Genomic DNA, 25,720 nt, shown 5'->3' with positions numbered 1-25,720 from the left:
CACCACAACCTCTTAAGCTCCAAAGAAAAAAGTCCCAGTATATCCATCCTCGCTCTGTAACTCAAGAAAAGACATAAAGTGCCAGAGTAACTGAGTGGGTCAGGCAGAATCTCTGGAGACCATGGATAGATGACATTTTCCATCAAGACCCTTCTTCAGATTGAGGAAGCGTCCTATCCAAAACATCATTTATCCATGTTCTACAGAGATTCAGTTACTCTGGCACTTTGTGTCTTATTTTGTAAGCCAGTATCAACAGTTCCTTGTATTTATTCTATAACTCAAGTCCAGATAACTTCAAAGTGAATCTCGTCTGTACCATTTAATTACATCTTACTTTGGCTGGGCAACCTGAACTGCACACAGTATAAGTCTAGGTCTCACCAATGACTTGTATCATGATGTCCTAACATCCGTACTGAATATGCTTCCCAATAAAGGCATGTGTGCCAAAAGCTTTCTTCACCACACAGTTCACCTGACTCATCACTTTCAGGGAACCATACACCTGCACTCCGAGATCTCCCTGCTCTGCAACATTCTCCAGGCTCTATCTGTATGTTTGGGCTGGCCTGGTTTGACATATCAATATGCAACACCCATCATTAATTAGATAACAAAAAACAGTAGACCTGCACTGACTCCTGCGGCACTCCATTGGTCACAGGCCGCCAATCAGAAAAACAACCTTAACCAAATCAAAACATCATCTATATATTCGCTCCACAGATCCCACCTGTATCTTCCTCCACCATGACCGAGCATCTCTGGAGAAAAGGAATAGGTGATGTTTTGGGTCCAAACACCTCCTCAGACGGTCTGAGGAGCGGTTTCGACCTCAAACGTCACCTATTCCTTTTCTCGAGAGATGCTGCCTGACCAATGAGTTACTCCAGCATTTTGTGTCTACAGGTTTGTTGGTTAATTCGCCTTGGTAGAAAGAATGTAAATTGCCCCTAGTGTGTAGAATAGTGTTAGTGCACGGGTGATCGCTGGTCGGCACGGACTCAATGGACTGAAGGCCCTGTTTCCACACTGTATCTCTAAAGTGTAAAGTCTAAAGATTTGTGAGACAAGATTTTCCATGCACAAAGCCATGTTCTCCATCCCAAACCAGTCCATTAAATCCAGGACGGCCATAAAATAAGCAATAAATAGGGAGGAGAAATGGCCAAAGGATTTGGTTGTCTGGAAAAATTTTACCAAAATATGCACAAACAAAATCCAGAAACCATGAAGTCCTACCTGTGTATCAAAATAAATTCAGATAAATTATCATATTTAATTGAAGGCTCACAAAAGTGAACCAACATTGACATCATCTGAATGTTGTAAAACTCTGCTGATTTAACATTGTCTATATGTGGCACCTTACTACATTACCATTTATGAGCTTTACCTGTCCTTTAAAGCAGTCCACTAAATTATTTACTTTTGGTGATGTGCAACAAATGTCATATTTTATCAAAACACAGGAATTTTAAGATAGACACAAAAAGCTGAAGTAACTCAGCAGGTCAGACCGCATCTCTGGAGAAAAGGAATAGGTGGCATTTCGGGTCGAGACCCTTCTTCAGACTGAGAGTTGGGAAAAGGAAACGAGAGATATAGACGGTGATGTAAAGAGATATAGAACAAATGAATGAAAAATCTGCAAAAAAGTAACAATGATAAAGGAAACATGCCATTGTTAGCTGTGTGTTAGGTGAGAACGAGTGCAGACAATGAGACTCAACAAAACATTGAAGCTGGTACGGCTTGGGTGGGGGAGGGATGGATAGAGAGGGAATGCAAGGGTTACTTGAAGTTAGAGAAATCAATATTTCTCTATCTGAAGACCCGTCTGAACAAGGGTTTCGACCTGAAACGTCACCCAATCCTTCTATCTAGAGTTGCTGCCTTTCCCAGCATATGCCAGCGTTTTGTGTCCATCCTCAATATTCATACCACTAGGTTGTAAGCTGCCCAAGCAAAATGTGAGATGCTGTCCCTCAAAATGTGTATTTTTCCTCATTCTCACAATGGACAAGGCCTAGGACAGAAAGGTCAGTGTGGGAATGGGTAGGGGAATTAAAGCGTTTTGCAACCGGGAGATCAGGTAAGTCCAGGCGGACTGAACGAAGGTGTTCAGCGAAACGATCGCCCAGTCTGATCTCTCGTTTGGTCTCGCCGATGTATAATAGTCCACACCTTGAACAATGGATAAAGTAAATGGGGTAGGTGGAGGTGCAAATGTACCTCTGCCTAACCTGAAAAGACTGTTGTGGTCCCTGGCCAAAGTTGAGGGAGGAGATATAGGGACAGGTGTTGCATCTCCTGCAGTTGCAGGGGAAGGTACATGTGTAGGTGGTGGATTGGATGGGAAGGGATGAGTTAACCAGCGAGTTGTGGAGGGAACGGTCTCTGCAGAAGGCAGAAAAGGGTGGAGATGGGAAGATGTGACTAGTGGTGGGATTCCGTTGGAGGTGGCGGAAATGGCAGATCCTATGCAGGAATTTTAAGAATATTAATTCTCAAGCTGTGTGTATTGCAGGCTAGAATTACCTTTACCTAAGTCAATTTGCAAGCAGTTTTGTGTAACTTTGTGGCCTGCTACTTCACTTGAAAGGTGAGTTGTAATGGGATTGATGTAAAGTTGGCTCAATGTTATTAATATTGATGTAGAAACCAGGAACTACAGATGTTGGTCAATACACAAAAGGACACAAAGTGCTAGAGTAAAGGGCCTGTTCCACTTGGGAGTCATTTGCGCGTCATAATTTACGCGTCACGACGCACGTGTCATGACGTGCACGTGATGCACGCATGGTGCGCATTACACGCGCATGGTGCGTGGTGATGTAGGCAATGACGCCCGGTGTCGCGCGCGCCCCAGGATTTTGGGATGTACAAAATCTTTGCGCGCCATCTGCATGACGTGCAAATGACGCTCAAGTGGGACAGGCCCTTAACTCAGCAGTTCAGGCTGCATCTCTGGAGAACATGGTTAGGTGACGTTTATGTTCGAAAACCTTCTTCAGTGTTAGTTTATTGTCACATGCACCTAGATACAGTGAAAATCTTTATTTGTTTGCTAGCCAGTCAAATCACACCACAATTAACTAATTGTAGATGAGTATAATTAAACCATACACAAGTGCAACAGATAGTGTAAAGAGAAAAGTAATCGGAGTGCTGAATGTAGTGCTGCAGTGCTACAATTCTACAGCAAAGAAAGTGAAGTCAAGAAAAGTGCAAATACCACAATGAATTGGGTCTAGACTACACCTTTAGCTAATAGGTGGATTGTTCAGTGGCCTGATAACAGTGATGGATCAGCTGTTTCTGGTTCTGGTGGATATGTGTCTTCAGCTTTAGCATCTTCTGCCTGACAGGAGAAGAGGGAATGACTGGGGTGGGGTTTAAGTTGATTATGTTGGTTAAATGGCTCTGAAACAGCATGAAGTGTAGATGGAGTCAATGAGGAGAGGAGGCAGGTTTGCATGATGGACTGGACAGTATCCATAACTCTCTGCAATTTCTTGCAGTCTTAGTCAGGGCAGTTGCCAAACCAAGTTGTGATAGATCTCGGTAAGATGCTTTCTACGTTGCCTTTATAGAAATGGGTACGATTCATTGGAGACAAACCAAATTTCCTTAGTCTCCTGGGAGACTGTCTATTTATGTGTATATGTGTGGTCTATGCTATATAAACACACTGAACTGTTCTGTATTTATGCTTACTATATTCTGCTGTGCTGCAGCAAGCAAAATATTCATTGTCCTATCTGGGACACATGACAATAAACTCTCTTGACTTGACTTGACTTGAAAGTAGAGGCATTGGTGTCATTTCTTGACCATAGCATCAATGTGATTTGGATCAGGACAATGGGTCTCTTTCCCTGGAGTTCATTTGTTGACTTCTTGAGTTTTTACAATAATGGTCAAGTTTTATTGAAAACAATTTTTTATTTACAGATTTTTTAGAACAAATTATAATTTTGAAATATCTTAGGTGGCAATTGAACTCACATATAACCAGATTCCTAATACAGTAATATAACATCACATCAACATCCCAGTGAATTAAAAAAAATACTATGCTCTCAAGTCAAGTAAAGTTCAAATTTTTTGTAAAACAGGTTTACTAATTTGTAGAAACAAAGAACGGCAGATGCTGGTTAATATGCAGAAGGACACAAAGTGCTGGAGTAACTCAGCACGTCAGGTTGGATCTCTGGAGAACATGGGTAGATGTCGATTTGGGTCTAAGCCCTTCTTCAGAGTCTGAAGAAGGGACTCAACCCGAAACGTCACTCATCCATGAGCATTTCGACCTTAAACGTCACCTCTCTATGTTCTCCTGAGATACTGCCTAACCTGCTGAGTTACTCCAGCACTTTATGTCCTTTTAAGGTTTGCTAAATAGTTTTTCACAATATTGCAACCATCTCTTTTAACACATAGCTTTGGGTTGGGTACATTGCAACATTTGCTTTGCAACAGTTTTTTACTTGCCATCTAATGCTTCCTGTTGCTCCAAGAGTGAAGCAAGCTCTTGAGCAATTAAGTTGCTGTAATATTGTGGTGAAATGTAAAATAAGCAAGTTCAGTATTCTGAAAAGCACAAGGAATCATGGGATTTGTCAAAGGTCACTCGCGATAAAAAATTCTCGGCAACTGTGCTGCTGCATGTATACAGACCTGTGTTTTATCCGTATTCAGGATCGAACCTGGGTCTCCGGCGCTGCAAGCGCTTTTGAATTGCTACTGGACAGTCCCCATCCCCTCCCGAGTGTCCCATCCCTGTCCGGGGGTGACCCTGGACTGACGGGAGTCAGACGGGAGTGGCGGCCCAGGCTTACAGCCATCGCGGAGAAGAAGCGTTAATTCCAGCTCAACTCTGCCTGTCCCGCCGGGTTAACCGACAGCCCTGGAATGACGGGACACCAACCCGGAGTAGTGGCGGCCCTGACTTACAGCCAGCGCAGAGAAGAAGCACTAACTCCACTGCTCCGGGCCAGTGTCCCATCAGTTCAGGGCTGTCAGTTAACCCGGCGGGACAGGCAGAGTTGAGCTGGACTTAGCGCTTCTTCTCCCTGCTTGCAGCGCCGGAGACCCGGATTTCGATCCGGACTACGGATGAAACGCAGGTCTGTATTCATGCAGCGGCACAGCTGCCGAGAATGTTTATCGCGAGTGACCTATGACCTGGGCATGCGGAATACCGATCTCACTTATTCAAATGCTGTATGTGATTACAATACTGGGCAAACTTTATATTTTATACTTTTAAAGTTTCATACTCAAAAAGGATTGATGACAATTTATTTTGACAAACATTAAAATGAAAATGTATTCAAATGCTGACTTTATTTTTATTCACTTTTTACTATATAATTTGAAAAAGTTTGTAAGTTTGATATTCTTCAGAATTGAGTTAACTTTATAAATCAAATATCTGGTGTTGTTTGAGTCCCTGGATGATGGTAAAGGAAGAGGTAAAAAGACAGGTGTTGTACTTTGTGTAGTTGCATGGAAAACTGCCATAGGATGGGGAGTGACAGAAATGCGGACCCGGGAACTCACAAAGGGAGCAGTCCCTTCAAAACGATGAAAGGGGAAAGAAGAGGGATATTGGTCTGACAATAGAATCTTGTTGGAACTAATGGAAATTGCAAAGTGATGCTTGATTGAATGCACACATTGATGGGGTGGTGATGAGGACCTGTTCTTAAAAGAAGACAAAGTTCTGGAATAACTCAGTGGTTCAAGCAGCATTTCTGGAGAACATAGGTAGGTGATGTTTCGAGTCGGGACCCATCTTCAGACCTTTTTCAAGCTCTCCTCCTCTCTCCGACAAGAGTCCTATAAGATCCTCCCTCACTCCGTGATTTCTGCTGCTCTCTTGCTCTGTGATGAAATATTAACTCTGTTTACTTTACTTTTGAGATACAGCATGGAAACAGGCCCTTAGGTCCTTCGAGTCCATGCTGACCAGCGATCACCCCGTACACTAGCACTATCTTACACACTAGAAACAATTTTACAATTTTGCCAAAGCCAATTAACATACAAACCTGTAAGTCTTTGGCGTGTGAGAGGAAAGTGGAGCACCCGGAGTAAATCTACACAGTCACAGGGAGACCGTACAAACTCCGCACAAACATTATCCATAGTCGGGATCAAACCCGGGTCTCTGGCACTGTATGGCAGCAACTCTATCACTGCTCCACTGTGCACGTTGCTGTTCTTACACAGACCAGGAGAAAGGGGGAATGGAGAGGTGTGGGTAATACACATGTTGCTGTCAAGGGCTCTGCCCATTTAGTAGAAAGGTAATCAAGGCCCAGGAAGTTTACAGGCCAGAAAAACATTTGCAGGCCTCTAAATAGTAGCCAGGAAGTAGGGTGCAAGAAAGGCAATGGGTTCATAGGAGATTTCATTATGCAGGTAGACTGGAAAATCAGATTGGTACCAAACCTCAAGAAAGGGAATTTGTGGAGTGCCTACGGAATGGTTTCTTAGAGCAGCTTGTAGTTGAGCCTACCAGGGTAAAGGCAATTCTGGATTTGGTATTGTTGTAATGAACCGGATTTAATTAAAGAAGTTAAGGTAAAGGAACCACTGGGAGGTAGTGATCATAATATGATAAAATTCAACCTACAATTTATAACATATAACTTATAACATATAACAATTACAGCACGGAAACAGGCCATCTCGGCCCTACAACTCCGTTCCGAACAATTATTTCCCCTTAGTCCCACCTGCCTGCACTCATACCATAACCCTCCATTCCCTTCTCATCCATATGCCTATCCAATTTATTTTTAAATGATACCAACGAACCTGCCTCCACCACTTCCACTGGAAGCTCATTCCACACCGCTACCACTCTCTGAGTAAAGAAGTTCCCCCTCATGTTACCCCTAAACTTCTGTCCATTAATTCTGAAGTCATGTCCTCTTGTTTGAATCTTCCCTATTCTCAAAGGGAAAAGCTTGTCCACATCAACTCTGTCTATCCCTCTCATCATTTTAAAGACCTCTATCAAGTTCCCCCTAACCTTCTGCACGCCAGAGAATAAAGACCTAACTTATTCAACCTTTCTCTGTAACTTAGTTGTTGAAACCCAGGCAATATTCTAGTAAATCTCCTCTGTACTCTCTCTATTTTGTTGACATCCTTCCTATAATTGGGCGACCAAAATTGTACACCATACTCCAGATTTGGTCTCACCAATGCCTTGTACAATTTTAACATTACATCCCAGCTTCTATACTCAATGCTCTAATTTATAAAGGCTAGCATACCAAAAGCTTTCTTTACCACCCTATCTATATGAGATTCCACCTTCAAGGAACTATGCACGGTTATTCCCAGATCCCTCTGTTCAACTGCATTCTTCAATTCCCTACCATTTACCATGTACGTCCTATTTTGATTTGTCCTGCCAAGGTGTAGCACCTCACATTTATCAGCATTAAACTCCATCTGCCATCTTTCAGCCCATTCTTCCAAATGGCCTAAATCACTCTGTAGACTTTGGAAATCCTCTTCATTATCCACAACACCCCCTATCTTGAAATCATCCGCATACTTACTAATCCAATTTACCACACCTTCATCCAGATCATTGATGTACATGACAAACAACAAAGGACCCAACACAGATCCCTGAGGCACCCCACTAGTCACCTGCCTCCAACCCGACAAACAGCCATCCACCATTACCCTCTGGCGTCTCCCATTCAGCCACTGTTGAATCCATCTTGCTACTCCTGCATTTATACCCAACAGTTGAACCTTCTTAACCAACCTTCCATGAGGAACCTTGTCAAAGGCCTTACTAAAGTCCATATAGACAACATCCACTGCTTTACCCTCGTCAATTTCCCTAGTAACCTCTTCAAAAAATTCAAGATTAGTCAAACATGACCTTCCAGGCACAAATCCATGTTGACTGTTCCTAATCAGACCCTGTTTATCCAGATGCTTATATATATTATCTCTAAGTATCTTTTCCATTAATTTGCCCACCACTGAAGTCAAACTAACAGGTCTATAATTGCTAGGTTTACTCTTAGAACCCTTTTTAAACAATGGAACAACATGCGCAGTACGCCAATCCTTGGGGACTATTCCCGTTTCTAATGACATTTGAAATATTTCTGTCATAGCCCCGGCTATTTCTACACTAACTTCCCTCAATGTCCTAGGGAATATCCTGTCAGGACCTGGAGACTTATCCACTTTTATATTTGATAAGGAGAAGATGAAATTGGATATGTCCATATTTCTGTTGAGTAAAGGTGACTAAGGGGGCTTGAGGGAAGAGTTGGCTAAAGTTGATTGGAAAAGGACGCGAGCAGGAATGATGGTGGAACAGCAATGGCAGTAATTTCTGGGAATAATTCAGAACATGCAGTATCTTTTCATTCCAAAGATGAAGGAAGTTTCTAACAGGAGAATGAGGCGACCTTGGCTGACCAGGGAAGTCAAACATAGCATAAAACTATAAGGGAAGGCATATAACATTGCAAAGATTATTGGGAAGCTGGAGGATTGGGAAGCTTTAAACTAAAAAGGCAATACGGGAGAAAAGATGAAAAGATGAAACATGAACGTAAGCTAGCCAATAATGTAAATGAGGATAACATAAGTTCCTTCAGAAAAAATAAAGAGTAAATAAGGGGCAAGAGTGGACGTTGGACCACTGGAAAATTATGCTGGAGAAGTGATAATGGGGAATAAAGAAATGGCAGATGAAATGAATAAATGTTTTGCTTCAGTCTTCATAGTGGAAAACATCAGCAACATGTTGGAAATTCAAGAGAGTCAGGGTGTGGAAGTTAGTGGAGTGACTATCACTAAAAGAAGGAGCTTGGGAAACTGAAAGGTCTGAGGGTGGATAAGTCACTCGGACTTGATGGAGTGCACACCAGGGTTCAGAAAGAGGTGGCTTTAGAGAGTGTGGAGGCAATAGTTGTGATCTTTCAAGAATCACAAGTCAGGGGTGGTTCCTAATGATTAAAACATTGTAAATATTACTCCGCTGCATCAAAAGGCAGCAAGCATCATATAAGACCCACACCAACCTGGTCAATGCTCTTAATTCACTGCTGCTATCGGGAAGAAGTTATAGGAGTCGAAGAACTGTGACCAGCAGGTTCAGAAATAACTCCTTGCCAATAAGTTTTAGGTTATTGACCATTACAAACATCAACTAAACTTTGGACGAGGAACTTTGGGCTTTTCTTTTGTTTTTGCACTGATATTGTTTTTTTATTATTGAACTTTTATTGTTTATTTATTATGATATCTATTGAGTACTGTGTTTTGCAGATCTCCTTTGGTACTGCAAGTAAGAATTTCATTGTTCCGTTTCAGAACATATGACAAACACTTTTGTCTTGGAATCAAGGGATATGGGGAGAAGGCAGGCAAAGGTTACTGATTGTGGATGATCAGCCATGATCACTATAATGGCGGTGCTGGTTCGAAGGGCCAAATGGCCTCCTCCTGCACCTATGTTCTATGTTTCTATGAACATGAGAGGAAAAAATGGGACCAATGTGGATGATTAGCACTGTTGTAGGAATGTAATTAAGGGGACAGCGAGCAGATCCATTAATAAGGAGAGTTAAAAGAGAGAAGACTATGTTTCATGTCTCCAGCAGAGAAAACAGCAGACACCAAGGAACTGCAGAAGGTGAAATCTTGAGTAAAACACAAAGTGCTGGAATAACTCAGCAGGTCAGGCAGCATCTGTGAAGGACATAGGCAATGTTTTGGGTCAAATTGAAGAAGGGGTCTGATCTGAGTGAACTTTGGCAGTGGTTTGCCTTGGTGACTGAGGGCATGGAGCAGGGGAAAGTGTAATAGTGGCAGGTAAATAGTTAATTTTAAACTTAGTGACAAAATCATCCAGAGGTTTGTTGCATTTTTATCGGAGGTGAGAGTGCCAAACGCTGGGAAGACCTATTTAAAGTTGTGAAGAAACGGAGAACATTAAATGAGCAGAATACAATGGACAATAGACAATAGGTGCAGAAGTAGGCTATTCAGCCCTTCGAGCCAGCACCACCATTCACTGTGATCATGGCTAATCATCACATTCAGTACACCGTTCCTGCCTTCTCACCATATCCCCTGACTCCGCTATCTTTATAGCTCTATCTAACTCTCTCTTGAAAGCATCCAGAGAATTGGCCTCCACTGCCTTCTGAGGCAGAGAATTCCACAGATTCACAACTCTCTGGGAGAAAAAGTTTTTCCTCATCTCTGTTCTAAATGCCCTTGCCCTTATTCTTAAACTGGTTCTGGACTCCCCCAACATCGATTCTGGACTCCCCCAACATCGGGAACATACACTAGCAAGTCATGGTGTTGTAATACACTAAAATTTGCAATTGTTTCCTGTTCATTTTATTCCAAAGAATTACCTTCATTAGACTGATGTCCGGTCTGAGTTACAATGTTGTGGTTTACATCACTAATGAAAGGATTGATTGAATCATGCAATGGTATAAAAGAGGCAGAGAAGCAGCAAATGTCCCACTGCTGTCTCCAGTCAAGATGACGATTCTTCAGATTCCAACTCTATTGATCCTGCTGAAAATTATACCTGTATTCACATTCCCATTGCCAGCTGATGATTTGGATTCGGCCACGGTATCTGAGGATTCAAAATTTTAACTTATTTTAACCTAAAATTTTGAACAATGTATATTTTTGTATACTTGAGGTATGTTAATTAACATTTTGTGATTCCGATTTTCTAGCATTACCTTAAGGAATTTTATGGCTTTCAAGATGATTCTTCTGATATTGTGAAAGGAGGCAAAGCTGCTTTCAGAGCTAATGTTATGAAAATGCAAGAATTCTTTGGCCTCCATAAAACTGGAGAATTGGACTCTTCAACCCTGGGCATTATGAAGAGATCCCGATGTGGATTTCAAGATCTTCTTCAATATAATCACGGCCCAGGCAACCTCAAATGGCAACATAAGAACCTGACTTATAGGTACGTTTTGTACTTCTCCAGTATTTTTTAGGGTACTTGGTAATAGCAAGCATATTTCTAATATGTTTCAATTAATTTCCAAAAGAATCATCAATTATACATCACGTTTGAAACAGAGTGTTGTAAAGAATGCAATCAAAAATGCTTTCAAAGTGTGGGCTGATGTCACACCATTGACCATTACCAACATTTTGAAGGGTGAAGCTGATATGATGATCTCCTTTCAATACAAAGGTAATTTAACAACATTTTTAAAATGGCCTAATTATAGATGTGCGATTACAACGTAATTGATTTATTTACCTTTTCTTTCTTCCTGCATCTAGCACATGGTGATGGGTCTCCATTTGATGGACCTTCAAAAATTCTGGCCCATGCCTTTTCACCGGGAAAATACATTGGAGGTGACATTCATTTTGATGTAGAGGAATCTTGGTCGATGAACAGAGAAGGTATAAGGTTTATATTGTTGTTGAAGAATCTAGTCCATTGTAACCTGAGATTCAGCAAGTTACGTACTGGAAAGAAAGCAGTTATCATATTAAAATAATGTTTCCACATTCTAAAGATGGATCCCAATCCAAACTGAAACAGTCTGAAGAATGTTTCCGATCCAAAACACCCCCAGTCCATTTCTCTGCCTGTCCATAGCTGCTACGTGAGCTGTTACATTCCTCCATCAGTTTGTTTAATGCTCAAATTCAAGTATGTGACCTTGAACTTGAGCATAAAACAAAGTGCTGGAGGAATGTAACAGGTCAGGTAGCAGCTATGGACAGGCAGAGATATGGACTGAGAAATGGACCAAGGTTTCAGCATCTGCAATCTCTTGTGTCTCTTTTAAAATAACATTGCTGGGAGGGGGGGGGACTGGGGGGATGGCATGCGGCGTCACACACACTAACTACCCCCCCCCGCACACACGCTAACTACCCCCTTGATATTATATTAATATTATTAATTTGCTCCTTTTACCCCATAACCGCCCTATCCACTGACACATAGCCCCCAACTTGCAGGCTCGTCTAGAGAGGGGGGGGGGCGGGAGAGAGTGAGGGCAGAGAGAGAATGGGGAGAGACAGAGAGAAAGGTGCAGAGACAGAAGGGCAAGATACAGAGGGAGAGGGGGGTGGAGGGAAGGAGGAGAGGGAGGGTGGGTGAGGGGGGGGGGGGGGTGGAGGAATCTGGGGATTCAAAATCTGGGGAAATAATTGACCAAATCTAGAACGGAGTGCATTTATGAAATTGTAAGTTAAATCCCTACCGAAATTGTAAAAATCTCTGCGTTTTTGCGTCTGGTTTTCGAGAAATAGGTTTCACATGCAAAATCACACACACACACACACAGTTTTAAAAGTATACTAGACCAAGTTCAGACCCGTTGGGTCTGTTCCTCCAAAGCACGGTTGCGGGGTGGGGGGGGGGGGGGGGTTGGCCTGCGACATCACACACACACACTAACCACACCCCTTGATATTATCTTAATTTTATTAATTGGCTTATTTTATCCCATCTCCACCCTAACCACTGACGAATAGCTCTCAGAGAGGTGGGGGGGGGGGGGGGCAGAGAGAGGGTGCACAGACAGAGTGGAAGAGAGAGAGGCAGAGAAAAAGATAAAGATCAAAGAGAGAGAGAGAGAGAGGGCAGAGAGAGATCGGCTGACAGGCGCTGCAAGTGGAAAAGGGATTTATTAAATCTTAAAATGTAAATAACTTAAAATACAACAATTTAAATGTTAAAGTAAAATTTATTCAGTTAAGTTCATTTTCGTTGTGTCTCTTGCTCCATGTTTTGTGTTTTTCCTCGTTGATCCTCGACATGTTCAGTTATTTCTTCTTGGGTCTCTTGCTCCCCTCTGTTTTATGTTCTTTCTCATTGATCCTCGAGACATTGTTTTTCTTGTCACGGCTGTTCATTCATTTTGTCTTGAATTCCTTTTTTTGGAGAAATTTCTAACGTTATTTCTTGTTGCGTCTTCATTCCTTCTATGAAGCCAATAACATATGAATAAAAAGCACAATTTTATTCATCAGTACTTACTGTTCTGAAAACAGGTGATCCTTCTCCAAGGAGTTTTCTAACTGGTTGGCTGTCTTTTAAAAGGAGGATTCAATAATAGTCTGCTAGGCAAAAAAGATAAAATGACAAAAGGGCCAAGAAAACAGAGGATGGTTATTTAACAGAAAAGAAGGAAAGATGGGCAGCGGTAGAGTTGTTGTCTTACAGCATCAGAGAATCAGGTTCAATCCTGGCTACGGGTGCTGTCTGTACAGAGTTTCTACATTCTCCCTGTGACTGCATGAGCATTTTCTGGGTTTCCAGTTCCCTCCCCCATTCCAAAGGTATACATAATTGGTTTTGGTAAAATTATAAATTGCCCCATGTATAGGCTAGTGTCAGTGTACGGGGTGATCGCTGGTCAGCGTGGGCCGATGGGCCTGTCTCCACGCTTTAAATCTAAGGTCGAAAGTCTAAAAGATGGAGTTGGAGGGGGGGGGGGGGTATGAATAGGAATCGCGTAATCATTGCCAGTAGTCAGAGCACAATAAATTAATTTTGACTGTGTTGTAAGGAATTGTCAAATTCATGCATATTATAAACTTATTTGTTCAATGTCTATGAAGGAGGGATGTCCCCATTCCTCTTCGGACCACCCTTTTGCCACATATGCTCTGCTACTAAATTAAATGATCCTGGTAGTGGTTATGATCTCACAATACAGGTGACAATCGACTGGAAGCTCAGGTCTTGTTTTGGAATGGAGTCAATCAAAGCGTTCGGTATGTAGTCACCATCTGTGTGGAGGACACCATATTGTGTCACCACGTGAGGTCGTGTAGACATATGGACACCTGCCCAATACATGTATGCCCCTCTTAACGCATTCAGCTTCCCGTGCATGCCCCTGTAGCAGATTGAATTCCAATTCAATAGGTAGATTTTTTTTCTAGTTTAATTTAGTTCAGAGATACAGCGCGGAAACAGGCCCTTCTGCCCACTGAGTTCTCACCAACCAGCGATCCCCGCACATTAACACTATCCTACCACCAAGCCAATTAACCTACATACCTGTACGTCTTTGGAGTGTGGGAGGAAACCGAAGATCTCAGAGAAAACCCACACGGTCACGGGGAGAACGTACAAACTCCATACAGACAGCACCCATAGTCAGGATCGAACCCAGGTCTCCGGCGCTGCAAGCGCTGTAAAGCAGTAACTCTAACACTGCTCCACCATGCCACCCAGAATATTCAATGACATTAGCAATGGCTGAGCTCCAGCAGGGCAACATTGACCAAGAAATTAGTAGGATCCAGCTGACATCCAAAAGCCTTTCACCATCAGCAAGCCACAAGTCAGGAATGTTCTCCACTTGACTGGAGGAGTCCAGCAGTAACAACTTCTGAATAACTTGTCTATGGGATACCAAATCAGCCCACGTCATTGGTACCTCATGCACAATCTTAAATATTTATTCCATCCACTATTGACGCACAATAGCACCAGCGTGTGCTACGTATCACTTAATTTGGCTTGGTTATTCCATCATGTAGGGAGAAAATGTCATTTGGACACAAAGCTGCTGAAATATTCAAACTGGATCACAACAGGAAGTAGCATCTTGTCACAGCACTGTCATCACAAAGTTGGGGGAGATAACCTGAACAGAATGTCCCACATTTCCCACAAAATGCGGTCATAATTAGGATCCATATGGGTTTCCATCACAATCAGTTTCACAACAAAAGTTGTCTGCAACAAGAACCAAGCTGTCCAGGTAATGCAGGTCAGTAACAGATGTGTATTAATTGTGCCTCGGTCATCAAGAAACAGGAGGGCCTCAGACCATATTGGTGGAAAAGAGAGTGGTGAAAGGATTGGTAGCCCATGGTAAAACAATGATGGCCTTGGTGAGCATACTGGAAACTGTTATAATGGCAGAGCTTGAAGGGTCACGGAACTACATAGAACAGGCCAGGAACAAGCCCTGTGGCCTGCCATGTCTGCACTGACCATGATGCCAATTTTAAGACGAGGTCTGATGCATAAATCCTGGGAAATTACCACAATGTCATGCTCTAATCCTGGGCTAAGGAATACAGCTTGGGAACAAAGAAAGAAAAATGCTTGAGAACAATGAAGTTGAGACTCCTGCTACAATACATACTTACACAGACATCCTAAATTCAGTGACAGATGCAGAAATATCGTTGGCACTCCCACATGGAACAATTGCCCTTTTTAATCCAAAAACCCTGGGGGAAGGGGGGGGGGGGTGGAGAGAGAGTTGGAGGTGGGGAAATATTGCATTGAAACTGTTGGAATTTAAATTCTTTACATAATTAAAATAAAAGTAACATCTAGAGTAAACACACCTATTTAAAGTTACAGTCAGTGATTCTCCTCTCCATCGAAGGGTGCATTGCTTTGCAAACATGTCCAGTGCAATGTTCAGATATCATGCATTGCAAAATTTAAGCTATTTACAATCTATTCTCACTGTTAAAAATAACCCAGAATTGTTGTTCTGCTGAATGAATTTGGCGACATACTGCACCAGAATTACAGATTAACAATCTTTCGGGTCCTAAAAATATTAGTTTTATATTTATGTATTGTTATGCTAAGAAAATTAGTATAAAAAGGGTTATATATTTTATTTTTTATTATGTCCATATATGGCATTTCAGCTTACATCTTAATCTCATACATTTTGCGTTCTCATCATGTTCTGTAAAAAGTTTAAAGTACCAGTTAAAAAATTGTTAATCTCACTATGAGAATATTTCCAAGTGTTCAGCTGATACAGTTGCCAGTTGCCAAACATTACGTAGAACGGGCAAGCAAAACTTGGAAAGGTGAAATCCACACCACGGCAATCAGTAAATGTTTGTGGGCAATAACAGGTACTATCATTTGGCATTATCTGCAAAATGAAAACTATTTAGAGAAAAATTGGGTTGAAAGTATAATAACGAAGAACATCGGTAAGTACATTTCTAACAAAGATGTATATGATTATAGATTGAATATTAAAATATACTGGATAAAAACAATGTTTACCTTAATTTCTGCTTTTAACTTTATGTTTGTTATATATTGTGACTTTATACTAATTACTTTTTTAACCTATCATTTTAATGTTCAGTAAAAAGACTGTTAACTGTTTTGGATGTATTTGCAGAATACAATCTTTTCTTAGTGGCTGCTCATGAAATTGGCCATGCTTTGGGAATGGGTCATTCTAAAGATGTGGGAGCTTTGATGTACCCCGTTTACGCATACATTGAACATCAAGATTTTGCACTGCCACTTGATGATGTTAAAGGAATTCAGGCACTGTATGGTAGGTCTTGATCTCAATTTTACTGCAGAAGCTATAACTAATAGTTTAAAGAACTGATTGAACAATATGCGCTTCAATTCATACCACAGTCATCTCCCAAAGTTATATAAACTTAATTTTGTTATTTGAAATCAGGTAAACTGTGATTCCATTATATTCAAAATAAATTAATCTTTTCATTTGAAATATGTGAAGTTTTGTCTCCCACTGCAATAGCAGATGAATGAAAACTCACAAATCAATACATAAACTGTTTGCAATTTAACAAACTGCTGGCCAATCATAAATAGCCAGCACGCAGTACAAATAATGGACATCTGTTTTCAACTCAGTAGTTATGTCAAGGTAAAGTTTATTGTTGGATTTGATTTGATTTGATATGCTGCCCTAGGCTCTTCAAATAAACGTGACACAAAGCCACATCCAAAGACTCCAGAGAAATGTGACACCAGCCTGACCTTCGATGCAGCCTGCACATTGCGAGGAGAAAAAATTTACTTTAAAGACAGGTGGGAAATTCTGTGTGCACATTTCATCATTAACATTAACAATGTAATATTAATATTGAAAGGAAACTATGTCTGGAAATCAGCAACAAATCAAAAAAGAAAGACAATTACAGATTGTTTAGTTTAGTTTGATTTAGTTTAGTTTAGTTTAGAAATACAGCGTGGAAACAGGCCCTTCGGCCCATCGAGTCCGCGCCAATCACCAATCCTGGCACACTAACACACACCAGGGACAATTTACCATTTTACCAAACCAATTAACCTACATTGTCTTTGGATGTGGGAGGAAACCCGAGCTCCCAGAGAAAACTCACGCGGTCACAGGGAGAACATACAAACTCCATACAGACAGCACACGTAGTCTGGATCGAACCCGGGTCTCTGTCTCTGTAAGGTAACAACTCTACTACTGCGCTACTGTGCCGCCTCAATTGCCCCAAATATCTTTACAGATTTTGCGAGTTAGCCCGTTGTTCCTAATACAATATATATCAGCTGCATTTCCAACCAATTCCCTGCCAGTTGTCTCCTGAGAAAAAAGATTGGCTACATTTCTACAACGGTTTGCATGGTCTCTGCACCATGCAGCATATCACTGCAAAGGACTTTCAATTACCTCAAATGACATTGAGTTAGAAACAGAAACAGCTGCGGTTTTCTGATGCTCAGAGCTGTGATTTGCCCAGGAATCATGTGAAAAGAGGAAATATATGACATTAAGTTACCTTGCACCAGATTTTTGGAGGCACAAAATTCCCATTCATCCCTGACCATGTTTTACTATTCAATTCGATCAGGTTGATCTGAATGTTAAGACCATCTGATCCAATACCCTAAAATAACACACAAAATCACTTTTGGAATTTTCTATTAATTTAATCTCTCAAGAGTATGTTATCGAAAATGAAAGAATGGTGTCTACATTGTTTAATGGAGGCATCTGACAAAACTGATATATAAAGTGAATAACAACATTAACGCCATGGAATAAAGGAATAGGTTGCTCCATGGATAAAAAAAATGTCTCAAGGCTAGGGTCATGATATAGAGATGCATTTCAGATTGGAGGATAGTAGATGGTCAAGGTAAAATTTACAAAACAGAAAATAATTAGTATGGTTTAAAGTGTGGAAGATAGAATTATTTGTCTAAATGTTTGCACATGGGACAGATAAGTGGCAATACAATGTAATTTAAGTTGCATTTTGGCAAAAGAAGAGATAAAGTAGGTTAAATAGCAATATTTTGAAGGATTAGCAGGAACAGAAGAAACTCTAAGTGTTTACATAAATCTTTGAAAATTAAATGTTCAAAGGACAAGTAAGGTGGAGAAACCCTAGGGGCGGCACAGTGACAATGGGCGGCACAGTCGTGCAGCGATAGAGTTGCTGCCTTACAGTGCCAGAGACCCGGGTTCAATCCTAACTATGGGTGCTGTCTGTACGGAATTTGTATGCTTTCCCTGTGACCTCATGGGTTTTCTCTGGGTGCTCAAGTTTCCTCCAATACTCCAAAGACGTGCGGGTTTGTAGGTTAATTGTCTTCTGAAAAATTGTAAATTGTCGCTAGTGTGCAGGAAAGTGCCGGTGTATAGGGTGACCGCACATTGGCATGAACTCTGTGGGCTGAAGGGCCCGTTTCCGCGCTGTATCTCTAAAGTCTAAAGTAAAATCTAAAATCTAAATCTAACATTTAGATCTAAAAAAGGGCGGAAATTCCTTTCTTTTAAAATCTTTTTATTAGTTTTTTTCCAAAAAACAAAAACAAAAATACAAAACAAAAAGAATAATGATAAACATAACAATGATATTGATACATAGGGATCAGGATTACATTAATAACAGGTATAACCTAAATATGAGTCCAGTGTCAAAATACACATTGAATATAGACCTCCCAGTCTCTATGTAAATAGATTTAAATGTTTAAAAGAAAACCTATGTGTAGAAAAAAACACAAAGATAAAAAGAAAAAAAAGAAAAAAAGGGAAAAAGGAAGAAACAAGACCCCCCTAAACTTAAAAAAAAAGCACAACAGAATCTGAGCTGAGAATTTCAACAATTTAAGTCTGTTTGTCGTCAAGTCCGTTCCACCATATAGAGGTAAAATCATTTTTATAACGGTTGGAGAGGGAGCAATTTATGTTGTGTGAAAGTGTTGAATGAATTTTCCCCAAGTCTTATCAAATTTAACCAAGGGTTCAACAATGCCACTTGATTTTTTCTAAATTTAAACATGATATCGTTTCAGAGTACCAATGGAGTGTGGTCGGAGGGTTGGAGTCTTTCCATTTAAATAAAATAGATCTTCTGGTGATTAATGTGGTAAAAGCAATCAACCGATGGGCGGAACCAGACAAATGAATAAAATCTAACATTGGTAGCCCAAAAATTGCAGTAATAGGATGAGGTTGTAAATCAATACCTAAAACTACAGAAACAGTATCAGAAATTTATTTCCAATATTTTTCCAAGAGTGGGCCGGACCAAAACATATGGGTCAGTGAGGCCACTTCAGAGTTAGTTAGGATCTGTCACAGGTAGGATTTATATGACCATAAAAACGAGCGAACTTATCTTTTGACATATGAACTCTGTGAACCACCTTGAATTATATCAGAGCGTGATACTGATAGAGAAATTTGGTGTTCTGTTTCCCAGTCATTCTTAATTTTATCAAATATATCTATTTGTAATTTCGAATAAGGGTTCAAATGTAAAAAAAATTCCAACATTTCGGTTTGATGTGGTAGCGGAAAAAAGGGTAGAGTAGCCTTAAAAAAATTTGTAAATATTTTTAAAAAGTGTGAATTAGGTAAATTATATTTATTGGAGGATTGTTCGAAAGACATAAAACAACCATCCAAAAACAAATCCCGAAAAGCTACTAATCTCTTCCTCGTCCATAACAGAAAGGCTTGATCAGTACTAGAAGGTTGGAAGAGAAAATTAGATAAGATATGACTCGATAAACTAAAACCATTTAGTCCAAAAAACGTACGAAATTGAAACCATATTCGAAACGTATGTCTTATTATTGGGTTAGTCGTATATTTATTCAATCTCGTAATTGTAAAAGGTAACGAGGGCCCTAGAATAGAAGCCAATGATAGCCCTTGTAAGGAATCACGTTCAAGATTTATCCATCCTGGGCATTGGGTATCTTCTAAATCTTTTGTCCAAAACGTTAAATAACGAACATTAACTGCCCAATAGTAGAATCTAAGGTTCGGCAATGCCAAACCACTGTCTTTTTTTGATTTCTGTAAGTATTTTTCACTTAGTCTGGAATTTTTATTCTGCCATATATATGAAGAAATTTTGGAATCAATAATATCAGAGAAAGATTTGGCAATAAAAATTGGTATTGTCTGAAATAAATACAAAGATTTAGGTAAAATTAACATTTTAATAGCATTGATTCGGTCGATTAAAGATAAGGACATTGGTGACCATTTAGTAAACTGTTATTTGATATGGTCAATTAAAGGCATAAAATTAGCTTTAAATAAATCCTTGTGCTTCTTGGTAATCTTAATACCTAAATAAGTAAAACTTTCAGTAGTCAATCTAAGTGGAAACTGTCCATAATTCGAAACTAGATTATTTAATGGAAAAAGCTCACTCTTACTAAGATTTAGTTTATAACCAGAGAAACTACTAAATTGATTAAGTAATGCTACTATTGCCGGAATAGATTTCTTAGGGTTAGAAATGAATAATAACAGATCATCTGCATAAAGAGATAGCTTATGTGTCTTATTCCCGCGGATAATAGGGTGGAAATTCCTGGGGCTCTGATGGAAAGTTTTGCATCACCTTTAGCCACAAGTGACAGGATGGTAGCTAATGTTCCCATATTCAAGAAGGGTGTCAAGCCAGGAAACTACAGGCGTGAGCCTTATGTCATTAGCAGGTAGACTATTGCAAAATATTTCTCAGGGATAGGATTAATAATTACCGGGAAAGGCGGAAACTGATTAGGGATTGTTTTGTGCATAGGAAATTCTGCCTCGCAAATCTGGATTTTTTTAGGAGGTTACTGAGAAAAATAATGCATGCAAGGTGGTTTACATGGTATACATAGACTTTAGCAATGCTATGAAATACTGGAATTGCACAGTTCCATATCATATGCCTGCATTCTTTGGGCTCCACCCACTGTGGTGGATGTTCATGTAAAAAATTTGTATTGTGTTTTTGTGTGTTCTTTTTCATTGTACCGCTGCTGGCAAATTCATTTCACTTGCACTTTATGTGCAAGTGATGAATAAAACTGATATTGATATTTACTGCAGGATTTCCTTCCCTGTTTTTTTTTAATGTACTCTGCAACCTCAAGTGCAGCACAGTGGAAAATACAACTTCCACTCTAACAGCATTAACTTGTTTCTTTTTACTGATACTATTGGACTTATTTATCTTTCTGGAAATCTGGTAACTTACTGTTAACAATACATAAACAAGATGATGTTAACATTGACATTATGAATGATCATGTACTGTTTCTAAAACAACTTTAAGCAGTTAAGAGAAGAGTGCTATTTTCACAGCTTTAGAAACATGAGAATGATAATCAAATATCAATGATAAAAAATGTCTGCATGGTATTAATCTTTGTAATTTGGTTTAGGTTTCTTTGGCGTTTCCACCCACACACTCGAATGTCACAAATGTATGTGATCAGTACTCAATGGCCATTTCTCCCATCTAAAATTGATGCTTCCTTTGAAAACAAAATTTTGGACCTAGTTGTATTTTTCCATGGTTAGTCATATTTATTTCAAGTTTCTCGTAACAGTGCTTTTGTAAATATTGGGAACTTTGTATTCGTGGCTCAGTATAGGGCATATTAAAGCTTGGAATGGAGCAGGGAGAATACTGAGAGCCACAATGTTTCTTATTGCATGGGCCAGATGCTAGTTCCTCTAATCCCCCACAGACCAGAGACCGAGATTGAATAAAAACATATAGCAAAACAGACAGACAATTAAAATAGGGCACAGCAAGCCAACTGAGTGGAGTGTTGGGTAATGAAGGTATTGACTTCTCCACTCTCCTTATGCACTCCAATCTCACACTTTTTGAATGCAGAAGGGCTTTATGTGAAGCAGAGCTGGGCACCCAGGCGTGTAGTCAATGACATTTATATACTATTCAAACTGTAGTCAGTCATTTAAAAAGGTATTAAAAAAAGTACATTTAATACCCTAAAATTAAATAATTCTATTGCTTATCTGCATTCATCATTAGTAAGAACATTTTCAAACAGCCAACCCTAGCATAAAAGATGAGATGTAAAGTGCATGTGACCACTGCCATGAGAACAGTAGCCCTCCATTACGGGACTCCCAGATTATCTCAGACTTTCAAGGTTGTCCATGTACGTGCAGAAGTCCAAGGAGAGCTGAGCCACAAAAAACTGACAGAAAGCACCTCCCTGTGGAACAGCTGGCTGTCCTTCAGTTTGATATGACACGTTAAATTTTGAATGAGGTATGCAATGTTTCATACAATATAATCTCAAAATCTGTTTAATGTTTTATACATTTGGACAGGAACAAAATACTGGGTCGTCAATGGATATGACCTTGTATCAAGAACCCCTGGGTCTATATATGAGTTTGGTTTTCCTGAAACTGTTATGAAAATTGATGCAGCTGTGCAGATTTATAAGACTCGAAAGACTTTCTTCTTTGTGGGAGACAAATGCTGGAGGTATGAAATTTAACTTTGTGTAAATATTCCAGTAAAAGTATTAAGCATCCTTGCTCAGTTAATTGGATGACGATCTTTTTCATATTAGTTACAATGAAAGGGAAGGAAGGATGGATAAAGGATATCCAAAGTTGATAGAAGATGAATGGCCTGGCATTTCTGGCCCTGTGGATGCTGCTCTTCAAGAAAATGGTATGTATCATAGTGTTTGTTTCACCAGACTCTAATGGAATGGCACGGTGGCGCAGAGGTAGAGTTACCTCCTTACAGTGCTTACAGCGCCAGAGACCCGGGTTCGATCCCGACAATGGGTGGTGTCTGTGCGGGGTTTGTACATTCTCCCTGTGACCGCGTGGGTTTTCTCTGAGATCTTTGGTTTCCTCCCACACTTTCCACACATACAGGTTTGTAGGTTAATTGGCTTGCTATAGATGTAAATTGGCACCAGTGCGTGTAGGATAGGATTAGTGTGCGGGGATCGCTGGTCGGTAAAGACTCTGTGAGCGGAAGGACCTGTTTTCACGCTGTATCTCTAAACTAAACTAGTTACTTATAACGTTTATTTAGTTATCTGATCAAGAAAATGTTTAGCTTAGGCATAAACATTCTGTGGCCTTGTTTTGGACCAATTTTAATTTAGTTTAGTAACTTAATTTTCTTTTTTGATATTTTTATGTTTATATAATGCCAATAAATTAGACTCAATGCATTACTGTTTCCGTACACAAAATCCTCAAACTGTACGGTATATTTTCAACCTATCACCTGGTCATAAGACTGATATTGAAAATCAGTAGCAAATTTTAGAAAATTTCCAAATTTTCTTCACATTTTAGAGGAAAAATAGGTTTTCTGCAATGAGCAAGATAATGCTATTTCCATGCTGGACAACATGTTGAATAACTATGCCAATGGTATACCATCTTCATGGGAACACATATAACAAACAACTATCATTATGTCCATTAATGTGGAAATAGTACATAAAAATCATAACATCATAATGTGCAGAAGTTCCTCAAAGAATTAAAAAAAAAAAAAGAATATGTTACTGACAAATGTGGTGCTCAATTTCTGTAATACTTGTAAACATGACAATAATAATCAAATCAAGTATCCATCATTCATTTGTTACATATCTGTTAATTTCACATGTAATCTATTGCATCTGATATAACTGCACCTTTTATGTACAGCAAGTTTCTCAAATATCTTGGAAGCTGCTGAAGTGAATTCCAAAAAAACAACTCGAGAGCCCTTTGAGAAAAACTTGGGTTATATTTGTGTGCTGATTTTCAAAATAATTAGCATTGTTTTTTTTCCAGATTTAATTTATTTCTTCAATCAATACACAACATTTCATTATGACTACGAAGACAAGCGAGTCGTTAATATTGCATATGCAAGTTCACAAGTCTGCAATTAATCAACATAATTGCTCCACTTCTTGAGAAAAATCAGAATTACGTTGATGATTCATAAAACATAACATTGTTTTAGCTTCTGCCTTTGCAGTGTCAATATATTTTATTCTGCAACTAATCATATTCATTAATATTTGCTGAATAAATTTGAGCTACTTCCTTATTGCATTTCTATAATATACTAATAGTTAATGAACGTTGTAACAATTCAAGAAAATTAAAGCTGAATACATTGTACCTCCATTCATGCTGATTTCTAGTTATTGAAAATTGCAATTGATGGGAACAGTTTATTAGTGATACTCCCCTCATCAACATAAACACCAGGAAGATTAATAAAACACATATTACTGGAGTAACTCAGCAGGTTAGGCAGCATCTCTGGAGGGAATGGACAGGCAACATTTTGGGTCGGAACCCTTCTTCAGTCTGATTGTAGGGGGTGAGAAACCTGGAATGGAGGTGGGGGCGGGACAAAGCCTGACAAGTGACAGGTGCCTGCAGGTGAAGGAGGGTTTTTGAATTACAGATGGGTATATATGGTTTAGAGATGTAAAGGGAGACAAACAGATGTCAGATAAGGAGAGGATTTAATTGTAGAGGGAGGGATATACGTGAAAGTGGATCGGGGCAGGAAGGGGGGCTGGATAGTGGGTGAAATGAATACAGACCGGGGTGGGGGCAAGGGAAAGTGAGGGGGGTGCGTAAAGAGAGGTGTTACCTAAAATTGGAGAATTCAATGTTCATGCCATTGGGTTGTAAGCTACCCTATCCAAGTGGAATATGTGGTGCTGTTTCTCTCTCCACCAGGATGATGTATGCCTTTCATCAAAAGTTGCACATTATATTTTATACCCATGACAATTTTCTCAGATGGATTCTTTATAGGCTGGCTAATGCCTATACTTGTCCACGTAACTCAGCAAAATAGGCAGCATTTTCTGTTATTATTTCAGATTTCCAGTATCTGTGATTTTGGTTTTCATTTTCAATGTTGTATTCAGAGATATATTTAGAATGCCCAAGAGGGCAGATTAGACCTAGGTTCAAAATCTCATTCAAACAAAATTGGAAATGGCACCTGTCATTTTCACTGAAATCCTAGCCTAATCACATGTTCACGAGTCTGGGGGAGGGCTTAAACCCAGATCTTTCTGATTCATAATTGAGAGAACTTCTACTGAGAACGAAGGCTGATGTCAATGTAAAATGATACTCAATCATTGAATAACACACCTTCCATAAAATCCAAATGCTATCCTTTCACCTTCAAAGACATTTGAAAAGTAAGCCTTTGACTTTTCTAATCTTTCTTTTTCTTATATCTATTACTTCATCATTTTTATTCATTATTTTTTAAAACTGCTTTAGTACATTTATTTTATATCTTCAAAGCATTTAGTGCATTCAAGAATGATAAATAATAAAAAGGACATATAGACATTAAACATTTCATTTTATCTTTCTCACTTGGAATAAACACTATCAAGTTGTATTCTCTACCACAAAAAGTGAAAAAAAAAACATTTGTAACAACAGTAAACATTACAAACAGTTCTTTATAGCTAATATTTTGAATTAGCGGGATTTATTTTAAAAGACTTATATGAAGCAGCATTATTGCGTTAATCAGTGTAATGTTACTGCTTCACTGAATTGATAGGGGCCAGTCTTATGTACTTTGCACTATCTGAATTGGATCTGTCCTA

The 25,720-nt window shown here is 39.6% G+C and overlaps 1 protein-coding gene and 1 long non-coding RNA gene across 2 annotated transcripts; one reads left to right on the top strand and one right to left on the bottom strand.

Annotated features, from left to right (window-relative positions):
* The first annotated feature begins 10,453 nt into the window (after window positions 1–10,453).
* On the top strand, window positions 10,454–24,254 carry LOC116974319 (collagenase 3-like). The gene is made up of 10 exons (XM_033022654.1): window positions 10,454–10,659; window positions 10,770–11,011; window positions 11,097–11,245; window positions 11,338–11,463; window positions 16,200–16,361; window positions 16,753–16,870; window positions 21,503–21,636; window positions 22,428–22,587; window positions 22,676–22,779; window positions 23,913–24,254. Exons 1-10 carry the CDS (start codon window positions 10,504–10,506, stop codon window positions 24,011–24,013), a joined length of 1,452 nt encoding a protein of 483 aa, XP_032878545.1. The 5' UTR covers window positions 10,454–10,503; the 3' UTR covers window positions 24,014–24,254.
* Window positions 12,742–17,561, bottom strand: LOC116974321. The gene is made up of 3 exons (XR_004412334.1): window positions 17,487–17,561; window positions 13,055–13,134; window positions 12,742–12,948 (listed from the first exon to the last, which is right to left on the bottom strand). It is a non-coding gene; the product is annotated as an uncharacterized LOC116974321 (long non-coding RNA).
* Window positions 24,255–25,720: the final 1,466 nt, after the last annotated feature.

The sequence above is a fragment of the Amblyraja radiata genome, chromosome 6 (assembly GCF_010909765.2).
Source record: "Amblyraja radiata isolate CabotCenter1 chromosome 6, sAmbRad1.1.pri, whole genome shotgun sequence".
In the NCBI taxonomy this organism is placed as follows: domain Eukaryota; kingdom Metazoa; phylum Chordata; class Chondrichthyes; order Rajiformes; family Rajidae; genus Amblyraja; species Amblyraja radiata.
Note: the sequence above shows the minus strand (reverse complement) of the source record. Positions and strands in the feature narration are given on the sequence as shown.

Bases quoted from the DNA above. Each gene is read 5' to 3' on its own strand.
- LOC116974319 (XM_033022654.1), top strand. From the start codon at position 10,504: ATGCAATGGTATAAAAGAGGCAGAGAAGCAGCAAATGTCCCACTGCTG. The intron at 10,660-10,769 runs GTATCTGAGGAT...CCGATTTTCTAG, and splicing joins ATGATTTGGATTCGGCCACG to CATTACCTTAAGGAATTTTA. The intron at 22,780-23,912 runs GTATGTATCATA...TTTTTTTTCCAG, and splicing joins TGCTGCTCTTCAAGAAAATG to ATTTAATTTATTTCTTCAAT.